Source organism: Neocloeon triangulifer, unplaced genomic scaffold (genome assembly GCF_031216515.1).
Source record: "Neocloeon triangulifer isolate White Clay Creek 2 clone unplaced genomic scaffold, ASM3121651v1 ptg000014l, whole genome shotgun sequence".
Lineage (NCBI taxonomy): Eukaryota > Metazoa > Arthropoda > Insecta > Ephemeroptera > Baetidae > Neocloeon > Neocloeon triangulifer.
The window spans coordinates 11881725-11896641 of NW_026775556.1; the positions used below are offsets into that span (position 1 = coordinate 11881725).

Below are 14917 nucleotides of genomic sequence, written 5' to 3' on the forward strand. Positions count from 1 at the left end.
ATCTTATATAACTAAAAAGTTAATTTTGAAGAAATAAAATACCATCTTTATTGCTCTTGTGAATTATTTACAATATTAGAAAATGAATTTATAGAAATTATAATGTAAAATAAATTAGTATAGTTTCTCCATAATTAAATAAATTCCAGTAGATATTGTGGATTTAATATTCTTTGTGTTGCTATACAGCTATTTGAGATGAAAATGATTTGATGCTATGAAGCACTAGATTTCCCATTAGATAAGATACAACGCAATATTATCGCAAGCTTAAATCTGTCTTCATCAAAAGCGAAATGCCAGACCAAATCGATCAACTAATCCAGGCAGGTGGTGAACCGCGCACCTGTTTCGCGACAGGTCGTAATGCGAAACAATGGGTCAGTGCGGGGCAAAGTGCATTGCATTTTCCAATAGCCACACCCTGTGTGCAGAAAAGGACCATGGGTGGTATGCTGGGTGGCGAGCTTTGTGCGTTTGTCCCTGTTCGATGCCGTGCCGGCTGCCATTAATACATCAGCCCTGCTGCTTGTTCGCTTTCAATGCTGCGGAGGGAGGGCGCGTGGGGGTGCAGATGCGAAAGGGCAAATTGCAAAATATCAATATATACTTGCAATCCTTCCGCCCAGCTTTAATCAAAACACGCTTGGGAAGTCTTTTAATCAAACGGGAAAGTGGAAGCTGCTCCTCAAACAATAAAGCTGCGCGTGCCAAAATAATTTTTTTGTATACTATCTTTTGCTTAGGTTGATAGTGATTTAATCCGGTTTAATTAAAAATTTTCCTCTCATATATTTCCGATCAAAACTATATAAAATGTTTAAATTTTTATATAAAATTTAAGGTTTGTACCTCAAAGTTTCAATAACTAAATTATACACCCGGAAAATTGTTATAAATTATTATACAACCTTTTAATTTGTTATGTAATTGAACCTTAAAAAATTTGTAAAGATGTTGAAAGTATTTGCCAGTATTTGCATTTAGATATTGAATGCTCCAATGACATTTTTTGTTATTGTAACTTTTCTTTTTGGGCCTTGAAATATTTAGAAAATTCACATTCTGTTTTTTCCCCTTGGTCGCTCTATAATTCTATTTTTAACCTGTCATTCACCTACTTTTGCAAATATGAACTTCCAGCCTACGTGCGCTGCATCGCACGACGCAATACCAATTTCCGTCCGCAATTCTAATTTAGATCAAATTTTATATTTGCCGGAAAGTAGAACAAGGACGGTCATACTAAAAGTGAAAAGAGTTTCCGTTGCAGTGGAAATTTTCAGCTTTCCCACTTCCCGAGTGGGTATTTTTACATTAAATTCAGATATTTGATCATCAGTTGTAGTTTGGGCATCTCGGGCAATAAGTGTTTAGACTCTTAACATTGTGGGTGCGCAATTGCGAGTGTCTTTCCACGGTTAAAGCTCGACGTTTTTAAGCAGCTTAATTCTGGCAGTTAAAGTTGAGTATATAAAACAAAAATGATTTAAATCCAAAATGTTGAATTCTAAATTTAATTTTAGTGCTATTTAAAAATTAATTTTTGAACAAGTAACACAGGAAATCAAAATCTAAGAGTTTAATAATGTGCATTTAAATTGAGATAATTTTTGGTTTATTTATTTACCAATATTTTGAAGAAATTATTCATTGAAATTTTTAAAACAATAATTTATTTAAAATATTGCCCCAACCTAAATTATTAATACATTGTTATTGCAACATAATTGTTGCAAATATAAATATATTTATGTGCTATTATACATTTATGAATTTCTTTCACTTTTGTATTTATTCTACTTACATAAAAAATTCTATCACTTTTAAGGTACCTTAAAATTTAATAAGCCAATTTTAATTTTTGTTGACTTATTGGATAAAAGGGAAACGTTAAATCTAAAATCTGAAAGCTAATGTGGATGATTTACACAATTTTTTTTTATTGTTTCTCCCTTGTTTTTCCGTCACAATTAAAGAATAGAACATACACTGCTACTACGCTGATGTAATATAAAACTTCTGATTGAAGAATAATTTCTTCCCTTTCCATGCTTCACATATTCACAAAATAAGAAGTGTGACAATTTGGTCCAGTCTCTCAAAAAAGCAGCGCATTGAGCGGTTTGGTGCTCTCGAACCGATACTATATCATCATAATAAAAAAACGCCCCGGGCTACGCTCCAATGTTTCCGTCGCTCTGGGACAAGCCAAATATCGTTCGGCTGCTTCGCCCCGGGAGGGTTGTGATGATGGCGGTGGCTGCTCCAATATCAATCCTTTCCTCGTTGAGGTCGAGATGGAATCACTGTAACTGCTGCACACACAGCCACACATTTTAGCACCCACACGCACACATTTATTCTGCCCTGCTTGCAAAAAAACGATTTTTTTTTTTTGCTTATGTGCGTTATCTGACGGCGGGACGTCTTTTCCTCCCTGCTTTGTCACAGTGCCGAAATTGGCCTCGACGGTAGATGCAAAAAAGCAACTACCTGCTGTCTCGATCTGACAACCGCAGCCCTTTTGTATGGTGGCCTTTCACCTTTTCGCTGCCGACAAACTCATCTCCTGCTGAATCCGCCAAGCCGCTTTTGATTTGATCCAGATGAAGCTGCGCAGCACTCTCGAAGGTTTCATATACATAACTAAATTATTCTCGTCCTTCAGATCTTCTAGACTTTGTTCGAAAGAATATTTCCTCGCAATTAGCGAATAATAATTTCTGTTACGTAACTCCTAATTAGCTTCCTTGGAGATTTTTATGATGAGCAGCAATAAAATTTGCTTGCGCTTAGAACTCCTAAACCGGATTATTATGTATGTGAGTGAAGAGTTTTTGCCCGCAAGCTTTGATCTTATCAGCTGATTTTTTTACATAACATTCAGTTGGTTGGTTTTTCTCAAGCCCTCATGCTGTCACATTATACATACACGTTTATTTGCAAAAATTAACACGGTGTTCTAAATTCCCAAGTGCACACAGTCAGTCGGGTGTCTGTTTAATTCTCTCGACACATTACGAAGGACCTTTTTTCATGACGTCATTAGTTTACCCAATCGGTTGGCATTAATTTGAATTAATTCCGTGGCGTGCTAATCACGATCAATTGGAGGTGACATGAAAAGTGACTTCTATTGTCATGTATTATACAGAAAAAAAAATGTTCAAAGAGCGAGAGCGGAGCAGGGAGCGGAAAAGTGGGAGGGATGCCAAGTCTGAGATGTTGATACCATCTTTATGTAAAAGTAATTTTTTTATTCATTTTCATTTCATTTTTTTTTTATATTATTTCATTGTTTTACTGTTCCCAATGTGGGTGACACATGGTGGAGCGCATTATTTTTGGCAGTAGAAGTAATTGACATCCTACGCTATGTGACATAATTTCCTGCACAGAAAGTTTTTCAGCGCAAGTTATTAGGCCGCTATGCATGAAACCAATAACTAAGTTAATCAAATATTCATTTTTATTATTAAATTTTAAGTGGAAAAAAAATATTTATCAAAGCTGCTGTGTGATGATTTAATATTTAGTTGGCACATAAATTCACCCCGGAATTAATCGGTCTTTGCGTGCTTTTTGACAAAAAGTAGTTAGATAGGAGACAATTTTGGCCGGCAGATGCTGCTACAAACTTTGAAAGCAAAAATTCAATTACCAAACTTTGAGTGCCAACCGCGGAGATGCACGCCCAATTTACCCCTAAATACTCTCGGCAGCAATTCAACAAGTTTCCAACTCTAGATTTATAAATCCTGCTTTTGTCAGCGGCGCAAAACTTTTGCCGAATGGTTCTTCATATAAAAGCTCAGCGATAAAAATTTACGAGCGTAATTTGATGAAATATACGCTTTTTGTTTCAGGCGAAATGTGCCCCGGCGGAAGTAGCCGGCGCCTTTCTCGGGGATCGGGGGCGTGCTGAGCGTGAGCACGTCGCCCCCGCACAGTGGCGGGCCTGACATGCCGCGTGGGCCCCCGAGCCCGCCTGGCACCGCCCTCCTGCTGGTGCTCTTTCTGCTGCCCATCGCTGCCCTCGCCGATGACCTGCCCGCGACCCCTGTGGCGGTGGTGGCACCGACCACACCCGCCCCTCCGAATCTGCCGCCAGGATTTGTGCTCAAGGGCGCATCCCGCCAGCGACACAAAATCACCATTGGATACCTGCCTTCACTCAAGGGCGACGCCAAGTTAAAAATGGTAAGTCCTTTTATTTCCTATAATATAACCTATTTGTTTCTATTTTTTAATTATCTTTCTGTTTAATTTTTCATCATTGCTAATTTATTCAAATTACCCAGAATTCAAATTGCACACTTCAAGTGCAAAATATCTTGTCATTTAATGAAAAGATATTATAAATTGAATATAAACTGGAAAGAAACCGACTTGATATGAATTTACTAAATATTGCCAAATATTTTTCTTCAAGAAGATAGATTTATGTAAATTTTGGCAGCATTTGGAATTTTGTTTATAGTTATATTAATAACAAAGAAATAACAAAGACAAGTACTGAAAATTGTTTATTATTGTTTTTTATTTTTTTACATAAATTTTTCTTTTAAAATCGGACTTTCAGCACCTTTCAAAAACATTTGCCAGAAAAAAATAGCAAATTACAATTAAATTCAATAATAAATTAACTGAATCTGTATTTGACATGCAGATAGAATTATGAGAATTATAATATGTAAGTAACTAAAAAAAGATGTTGAAAACTTTTCAAGTTTGCTACATGACTTTGAAATATTTTATCTTGCGGATTTTATATTCAAAAAATGGTAATTTAATTCATTGCTGATTAGATTCATGTTATCATATTATGTTCCCTTAAAAAAAAAGATTTTGAATAATTATTTATGAAGAGTTTTGTAATTGATTCATAAGAAAATAAAATACATAGATAAATTATAAGAGGAGTTGTAACAGTTAATGAAACCAATACAATTCTAAATAAATATGCAGTATTATATAGATTGAAACTTATAAAATATATTTATTTTTGCAGGGTTTAACTATCAGCGGTGCCATAACTTACGCTCTAGATCAGATCAACACTTCAAACGTCACTTTACCTTGGGTAGATCTGCTGATGCGCTACAATGACACCAACAGCAAAACGGTGCCCGCCACCAAAGCTCTCATCCACATGATCACAGAGGACACCAAGGCTATCTTTGGCCCGGAAGCTTCTTCTTGCATCGTCGAGGCCACCGTCAGTCAAGCAATGAACATCCCCATGTTTTCACACGTGAGTACTGAAAAAAAAAAAATTAATGTGTATTGGAAGAAAGGTTCCCCAAATTGAGTTTTAAAATAGCGCCCAATAATCCATCGACCAAGCTTCTTGGAGCAAAGGTTAACCGCAAAATACTTGCTCTCATTTCATCATGCAGTCGACTTAATAATAATTAATAAGATATGGTGAGTGGCTTAAAATTTACTTTGAGATTAAACCAAGCCTGTGGTCTTCACAAAAAATTAATCACTTCAATGAACAAACACCTCTTGGCACATTCCGCTGAAAAGGATAAAAATCTCAAATTTCACCGTCAAATTCCATTCTCGGAGTCCGTCAACCCAACTGAACTTATTGCGTTTATTTTTGTCGGCGTGGGAAAGATCATTTTGATAGTGACGCGAAATCGTTGACCCGTCAGCTAAAAAGAGCCAGAGGAAAAAAATAACCCATATGTATTATTTATTTTTAACCACATTAGGCCATAATCGTAAAAGTGAATTGCAGTCTCGCCCCACTTACTCTTTCAGCCCGCATACTAATTGATTCAAACGCATGAGATTTGCGAAATGCTGAATTATTTGCTTCCAAGAGGTCACACTCGCTCAGAACTTTATATCATTATTATTCATGCACAGAGCGCAGAGCTGATAAAAAAAAATAACTATTTTGGCAAGCTGAAGTAAAAAAATCCGTGTGGGCGGCCGAGATCCTACGCGTTCCAGTGAAAAGCTGATCTTTTTATCGTTTTTCCCACTTTTATTTTAGCAATGAAATTGGCTGCTTTACCTTTAAATTATTATTATTTTCCTAATAATTAAACTTAAATTTTGGAATCAACAATACCGAGGGCAGTCCGTTAATTAGGAACATGGCGTTTGCAGGGCCTGTGAAAATGTCCATCTGCAACGCGAAGTATAAATTTAGAGCAGTGTATACTTGTAATTTTACGCTTTGCACTCAAGGTCAGAATTTATTGTCAACCTGTTTGGGAGGACCTTATTAACGTTTTCCTTGTGCAGAGGATATTGATTAACTTCTTTGCTTCTAAATATGAATCGCTTTAATTGCACTGAAAACTTTGAAAAAATTTTCTTGCAGAAAAAGTTCATGGAATAAATAATAGGAAATATAATTAGTGGAGTAAAATGTTGTTTCAAAATTTTTAAATAAAGGTATACACACATAGTTTTATCTCGATGAAAACAAGGAGATTTCAAGACTCGCCGAGATAGGCAGATGATTTTTTTTATCTCGTTATTAAATGGTCTATTATTATATATTTGCTTAGCTAATCCAATCTTCTAGAATTTATGTCTTGATGCTTTAATTGGTAGTCATAATAAAATTTTACTAACGCTGTGTTAGGTCCCTAAACCTTTTCACTACATCGTTTATTCTCAGACAGAAATAGCAGTTGGAAACAATTTATGTTCTCCTTCGTTACACGTACAGTTTTGCACGGCTTGCCAAAATGTCCTCCATTTTTCTTTCCTTCACAAATGACTCCGTCAGTTCCTTGTGAAATTTATAGTTAAAAAAACAGGTTGTATATATTCTGAACACATCTTGACGCGCAGTCCATTCTAAAACCTGTTGTCAGGTTCTATTTTTGGCCTCGTCTTGCAGGGGCTGATTTTTTCCAACATCTCAACCTGCTGGACAACTTTTGTATCGCTTTTATAAATAGTGGCCCGTTGCTATTTTTACAACCAAACGAAGCGAAAAATCTATCTTTTGCTTTCAACTTTATCTCGTCAAATGTTCCTATAAAAAGGTTGAAACTGTTGAGTGGTACTTAAGTTATAATCTGCCGCTAAAATTTTTCTGATCTGCGGCGTGTTTTAATCTATCATGAATCTTTGATGTATATCTAGAAACATAATTTTAGCCTACAATGATATGTATTTGTTTTATTCATTTATTGTTGCTGAGAAGCTGAGAATGCAAATTTTTAATACAGACAATATCCTTATTTAATATATTTAAAATTTCTTAAATATGGGGTGAAACAGTTTGTCAAAATATAAACAAAATTAATTAATAAGAAATTTGGTTCTCTATTTGAATAGTGTATAATATAAATTTGCATGCCTTCAAACTGACTTTAAATTACACTGGGATTTATATGATAAGAATGGATATAGCTACAATAATCAGGCAGCCTGAGTGAGAGTTATTCTTGTGAAAGTTTGTTATCTTGGAATTTTTATTGAACACGGCAATAAGCTGCAAATCGTTAATGATATAATGCGAATGTAAGATTTTTAATTATCTTCAAAACTAACAGTAGAGCTGTAATTTGCCATTTATATTTTGGGTGAAGCCTTAATGCGTTGCATATTTTTTTGCGACAGTCTTAAATAAATCATCTTCTGGGAAAGGTTTTAAAAAATTTCATATTTTAAGATGTAAATTTATTTCTGAAATTGAATGGCAATGAAGAATAAACAAGAATACTCTCTTACTGGAAAGCACAGCAAAATGCTATTCAAACAGAAGAAAAGTTTCAATTTATTCATCAAAAGACCGATTGTGGTTAAAATTTGCAAGTCTCTTTCTAGAGAGAGAAAAGGAGTCGGTGAGCACTACGCCTGAGCAAACTTGATGACCGCAGCGAAATGTGTCGGCGCTAATAAAGTGCTTTGTGATCAAAATGTATAAAATGCTACTTTTACATATTGGTCATTCCATTCTATAAATAGAACCTCGTACAATGACTTTCACCGACGGTAAGTTTGCCAATTGAAATCAAAACAAAAACTGCTTACTGTGGCCTATAAATGATTTATGCACAAAGCAAACTGTGTCTTAAAAAGTTCCAGACGGGCAGGCCCGTCGATTAAATTTTTCCACAGAACTCTCTCTAACTTTTCGATCAAAACCTTTCCATTTTGTTTGATATCTATTAACTTCATAACCCAGGCCAACCGTGATTAAAATTTTTGCGTTTTGTTATTATTTATTTCATGTTTGGGAGCAGAATGGTTAGCAAAGCGAAGTGTGAACTTTTAGTGGCAAAAGAATACGCGTGCGTGTGTAATTAAATATACTGTTGCCAGCTCGTTGGCGTGCGTGGGTGTGATTTTTTGAGGGCACGCTCTAGAGTACTCCATGGGCCTTGAGCACCCGTACGTGGAACGTGCTTTCCTGCTTGATTGTATCGCTCTGAGGTTTGCAGAATAGAAACTGGCCGATTGTGCTTAACTCATTTAATGATGGGAGTGGTGAAATATTATAATGGCAACAAGCGACAGCTCCAAGTGTCCAGGCTACTTCAATTTTAGTAAAGCTTTAATTGATATTTCTGCTTACATTAAGAGAAGACCAGAAAATTGTAGAATAGTCAGATGAGAGTGCAAATTTTACAATGGCATGAGCTCTATAGAAGAAGTTATTTTAAGAAAGACTAGATAGAAAAAAAATATGTTAGACTCAATTATTTATAACTTAAAATTTGAATTCAGTATAGATTGTCATAATTTTCAATTGAAAAATTCTAACTATTAATATAAAACTTTGCTTTGCATAATCCTATGTTACTCAAAGGAGAAATCGCGCGAGCCCTTATTATATGTGTTGTTGAATAAGCAGAAAATTAATTATTTCATCTCAAAGCGTTGCTTTCCGCTTGTAAGATGTCTTACTTAGCAGCACAAATTCGCTCCTTTGCAAACTGCGGAAATGGTTGTTTGGCAAAGTCTGGGCTACGCTTGCGTGGGATGAAAGTCATTCAAATTTGGTATGTTGAACATTTCAAAAATTAACTTTGGATTTGGAAGGCAAATTTCCTCGGAACCGCAGGCCAACAAAGATATATAGCGCATTCAATAGCTAAGTCACCCTGGAAGTTGTTTTGAGCGTTGAACAACTTTCAGCTCAAACTTTCAAAATAAATTGAGTCAAAAGTTCATTTTTTGTGCCTTTAATTTTCCCTCATGCTATAAATAACTTCTGCGGTAATGTACCGCTATTATAAGCAAACCTGATTCTTTTAACATCTTTTTCTCCCCAGTTTTCCACAAATAAAAAAGCACATGTGTGAATTTTGACACGAATATAAGACATTGGCAACAATAATTTGTATTAAAAAAGGCATATATGTAGGAGCTTTTTGAAGGGAATTTCTTCAGCGCCCTCAATTGCATAAATTTCGCAGAAACAAGCTGTGTCCCATATGTTAAGATGTATTAAATGTTTCAAAGAACATGGCAGTAAAAAACTACTGCCTTTATCGTGAACATCAATTTAAAAGAAGAAAATTTGGCTCCTTGTGTGACGAATTTGCATGAAGCTCTCACAAAACATAAGTTTGTAGGGATCTCGCATGGCAATCTCCCAAAACTGTGCAGTGCAAATACACTTTGTATTCCATTTCATGAAAGTCGCTTTGCAGTAATTGCACGTTCTGAAGTGATGAATCGACTCTGCAGCTTGATTAGTAAACTGCGATTTGTCATTTATTGTATTCCGCAGAAAATCGCACTAGTTGAAGCACGAAGTCGGAACATTCAAACTATTTTATTATAAAAGCACACAAAGGACACTTCTGCATCACATAAGGCAAAATACGCGTCCGTTCGTTGATTGTGAGGTGACGGCAGTGGAAGATTTGCGTTGGAGTGTTTGCATTGTGTCACCGGATCAATGGGGATTCATCTCATTATGTCCAATGGAAATAATAATTTAATCGGAGTGTGTGACCGCCGGCAAATTGACCTTCGGCTCGTCCAAACGACCGTCGACCTTTGTCGTCCTCTCGGGTCAGCGCACATTCGTTTGACAAACATTTTCGATCAGCCAACTAACAAGGAGCTCACTCACTTTTTCTGCCAATCAGCGCTCTTTTAATTAGTCCGTCGCCTGAGTTTGAGTTGTAATCCTATTAAAGCAAGCGAAGCAAATGCGCCCACTGCGCGCGTATCGAGCCGATGGTAGCGCGGAAAATTGGCTCGCGGGTACCAATTTGCAGAGGGATGGAAGAGGCAAACACAATTTTATCGGCTGACTTAGCACACATGTCATTGATTTGTCAACGCACCGTGCAGCCGTTTTAATACTAAACGGCACGCACGGTCTGATCTAGTAATAGCTCCCAATGGTTGTTATTTATGCAAGTATTTTGCTTTGAAAAACTTATTTACTTATCTCTTTTATTATTGATTAAAAAGTTGAATACCTTAATCTAGCATATTAAAAAAAAAATTGTACATAAACAATTTATTATTTTGTTACTTTGCAGGCAATTTAATTTATCATTATTATTTATTCTTTTTCAAATTCTAATTAAATAAAAGTTGTTAAATATTTTATTATTTATGGTTTATAACATATTGTTTGATTTTAAAAATTCAATGAATAAAGTATTAAAATTATTAGAAAAAATATTACAACACTAATTTTTTATAGTCACTTCAGACACTTTATATTTGCGCAGTGAAGTTGAAAACAGATTGATAAACAGTTCATTCTATTTTCACGAATAAAGTGAATTAACTGTAAACTTCTAAGAACTTCAATATAAAAATCTGCCCTGCAAATATAGCTTTTTTGTATTAAAACGCGGAACACGCCACATAGCATTGTAATGTCCCACCTCGCCTTAAAAAATCAACAGTCAACAACAAGTCTTTTGTGTTGCGTGTGGTCGAATATAGAGATATTTTTGTCATTGAAATGGAAAACAGGTTGTCGCGGTTGCACATTTATCAAATTTTGATCGTGCTTTTGGCAAAGCCCGTGACTATTTCCACGTGTGTGAATGGAAGAAATCAAGGCTGCTTGCGCTAAAAATAGCGTCGGTCTGCACTTCAGTGGTTATCTCGTCCGTCCACATTTCAACGCAACCGCAACTTGCCCCTCAGAAAAAGGCAAATTAATTGCTCGCATTTCGGGTCTTCAGGCTCATGTTCGTATTATGAATTAAAAGTGAAGAGGGGCCGATCGTTGGTTTTGCCTTTCCGTATAGCGGATTTTAAGTTTAAAAGTCGCAAGTGGTTTTATCTTAATTCCTCTTAAGTGACAAAAACCAACATAAACCAGTCCCCTAAAATCAAGTGGTGACTCAAAAATTAAAGACCTGGTGCTCTCTTTTTCTCGCATAGTGTTAAAAAATTGTGATGGAAGAAATGGTTGAAATTTATAATTAAGCCCATTTGGAGACTAAAAAAAACCGGCGAAAGGAGGCACAATATTTCAACATGAGCTGTGCGCCGCTTTATCAAGCTTTTGAGGAGTGTCAATCGTGACTGCAATAAAATTTTATGGGCTGCTAAACGTATTTGGCGCGGATTTTCAGCAGCAATGAATAATTTTGATTACTCTCTTAATGGCCATCGTGTATTACATAGCAAATGCTGAATTTCTCTCGTTCATCAGTTACAACGCATTTTAATTTTATTCTTTTGATTGCTATGGGCGTGAAAAGAAAGCTGTAAAGAGAGCAAGAGAGGAATTCTTAAAAATTGGAGATATTTAAAGAAAGTGATATGATGGATTCTTCATTGTACCAATTGACATCTTAAAAATTTTTTGTTGTAAGCTAAGCATTACACCACATTAAAAAAAAGGAATGTCACTTGACACCTAAATATTTCTCACAAAATTGTTTAATAAACATGTAATCAAATTTCATCATGCTTGTTCCAGAAATGCGCTGACAGCAAAGCAAACCCAACTTTGCTTAGAATCGACCCCCCAAACTCTCAGGTAATTACTAATAGTTTTCCCTCTGATTTTTTTTTTACTTAATTTGTTCGAATTTGTTAAAAACTTACAACTACACTAAATAATAATTAATAAATAATTTGGAATTATAATTAATTGGTTTTTCTATAATTTGGCTTATTTATTAATTAAGAAACATTTTGCTTGTTCCAGGTCATTAAGTCGGTGCTGACCTTGTTGGAGTACTTAAACTGGAGACAGTTTTCCATCATCAACGAGGAGGCTTGGAAAGAGCTCGCCTTCACCCTGCAGAAGCGCGCAGAGGAGAAGAAATTCACTGTAAACCATCAGCGCACCATCTATGATAGGCACAAGTGTTGTGTTCAGAAACTGCTGTGCTGCCACGCAGGGATCTGGTACCAAATCATTCAGGAAACAAGAAACAAGACTCGAAGTAAGTACAAGTCACAAATTATAATTTACAAATAAGCACCAACTGGGGCTCTCTTTCTAATATATTGATCTTATTAAATTTCAAGTTTATGTGTTCATGGGAACCTCACCTAGTCTAATTGACCTGATGACCGGTATGCAAGCGCTTCAGCTTTTTGACAACGGTGAATACATGGTCATCTACATTGACATGGAGACCTATTCAGTCAGGGATGCAGTCAAATATCTTTGGAGTGAGTTATTATTGTTATGTTAATGTTGTTTATTATTTTTATTTTTGACTGCGTTAATAATTTCTGAAACTGCATTTATAATTTATTTGGAAATTTTTCTCCAGAGAGTGACTACCTAAGCAGACTCCAGTCATGTTTCTTCCACAACCAGAATAATATTGAGTTTGAGAAAAGAGCCAAATCTTTGTTAGTGGTGGCGATGACGCCACCGGACAACCAATTTACAAATTTTACTGACGCTGTGCGAGTTTACAACGCAAAAGAGCCATTTAATTTTTCTATGCCTACCATTTTTGGGAATTTCAAAACAGTGCGTATTATTTTTTACTAACAATAATATGAATGTATTAAAAGAAGCACTAATAATTTTTTAGCACATTCCAATTTTTGCTGCATACCTCTATGATGCCGTCATGCTGTACGCCAACTCGCTGCACAAACTGATTAGTAATGAAATAGCATACGCGGCCAAAATTAGCTCTTTGCCTGAAAGTCAGATCTGGCCGACAAATGAAAAGGTGTTGGAGCTGGCCAGCAACGGAACGAGGATTATTGAGACCATCCTTAAGAACGGCAGTTATCAGAGTGAGATTTCAAAATTTTGTGATTTAGGAAACCAAAATTATAATCTTATGTTCTTGAAGGTATCACTGGCTCCCTGATTAAGTGGGATGAGGCGGGAAACTCGGAGGGCAACTTTTCAGTAATCGGCCTTCAAAACTACAATTTGACTGAGCACACAAACTTCAGCTGCCCATTCCATATGCTGCCTGTGGCTAAATTTGAGCACGGTGCAAAAAATGACACATTGGTAAGAATAAAAAAAGAACTTGATCAACTTATTATTTGTACATACGACGGGATATTAAATGCCTCCAAAACAAATTTAAAATTTCTGCCTGTCTATTTATTCTTTATATCTTTTCAGGATTACAAAGTTATAAGGCATATTCAATGGCCTGGAAATACAAAACCAATGGACGAACCAAGTTGCGGCTTTGATAATAGCAAGTGTCCACGAGTGAACAGCCATGATCAAAGTGTGGTTGCTGCTGGCACATTGGGTGTTCTCCTCTTTTGCGCTACAGTCATCACTGCCAGCATTTATCGAAAGTGGAAAATTGAGCAGGAGATTGAAGGTCTGTTGTGGAAAATCCACCCTACAGAGCTGCACAGCTACAGTGGAGACATTGTCTCTCCTCCTAGCAAGGTAAGCTAACAAATTTTTTCTTCCATTATGTGATATCATCATTTTTAGTATTTCATTGTATTTACAATGTATTCACAATAAAATAATATATTTATTAATTTAAATATACTTTATAATATTTTGATATAAATGTAATTAATGTTTAATTTATTTAATATATATTAGCAAATTTATTTTTTTGTTTAAAATATTGGAATAGTTTAAAAGAGACTTTAATGCTTGATATAGTTGAGTCTGATGTCGGCCGGCTCTTTTGAATCTCGATGCGGACCACAGGTGTTTGCTTCAACAGGACAGTACCGAAATATGGTGGTGCGCATCAAAGAGCTTGTATTCAGTAAAAAAAGAGACTGCGTCACCCGAGAGGTGATGAAGGAAATGAGGCTTTTGCGAGAGCTGCGACATGACAATGTCAACTCTTTTATTGGCGCCTGCATAGAACCCAACCGGGTGCTCATCGTCACTGATTACTGCGCCAAGGGCAGCCTTTACGTCAGTATTTTCATTTGTTTTTATAATTAGACTTAAATTTCCAATTGCATTAGCACTTATATAAGCGCAATGCACTAACAATTTTATTTCCCTTTTTGATTATTTGTTGTAATGTTTCAGGACATAATCGAAAATGAAGACATCAAACTAGATTCTATGTTCATATCTTCGTTGGTTCATGATTTGATAAAGGTTACTCATATTTATGCCTTTAAATTTATTTACTTAAATATAACAATTTAGGGTATGCGATACTTACACAACTCCCTCTTGGGCTGTCACGGCAACCTGAAATCCAGCAATTGTGTAGTCACCAGCAGGTGGGTACTACAGGTGGCCGATTTTGGACTCCACGAGCTCAGACAAAACGCTGACAATGAGAGTGTAGGGGAGCACCAGTACTATAGAAGTGCGTCACAGTACATAATATATTTTAAGCTATTTATTTTAAACAACCTTTCAGATTTATTTTGGAAAGCGCCCGAGCTATTGCGTGGTGTAAATCCATCCACAAAAATCAGCCAGAAGGGTGATGTGTATTCATTTGGAATTATTTTATATGAAATTATTGGCCGCCGAGGGCCATTCGGTCCTTGTACTGAAGATCCTAAAGGTATT

The 14917-nt window shown here is 35.9% G+C and overlaps 1 protein-coding gene across 2 annotated transcripts in view; it reads left to right on the plus strand.

Annotated features, from left to right (window-relative positions):
- The window catches only part of LOC132201332 (receptor-type guanylate cyclase Gyc76C-like), a 37201-nt gene that overhangs the window by 18753 nt on the left and 3531 nt on the right, over positions 1-14917 (plus strand). Inside the window, exons 2-14 of one of the 2 annotated variants that reach the window (XM_059627424.1) lie at positions 3870-4203; positions 5015-5257; positions 11894-11953; positions 12125-12365; positions 12451-12597; positions 12702-12907; positions 12972-13182; positions 13242-13408; positions 13526-13807; positions 14036-14299; positions 14420-14491; positions 14543-14708; positions 14763-14912. In XM_059627424.1, coding sequence (XP_059483407.1) covers positions 3967-4203; positions 5015-5257; positions 11894-11953; positions 12125-12365; positions 12451-12597; positions 12702-12907; positions 12972-13182; positions 13242-13408; positions 13526-13807; positions 14036-14299; positions 14420-14491; positions 14543-14708; positions 14763-14912 — 2446 coding nt within the window. In that variant the 5' untranslated portion in view covers positions 3870-3966. Of the gene's footprint in view, positions 1-3869; positions 4204-5014; positions 5258-11893; positions 11954-12124; positions 12366-12450; positions 12598-12701; positions 12908-12971; positions 13183-13241; positions 13409-13525; positions 13808-14035; positions 14300-14419; positions 14492-14542; positions 14913-14917 lie in introns of both variants that reach the window. The other variant, XM_059627423.1, reaches the window with a different exon arrangement.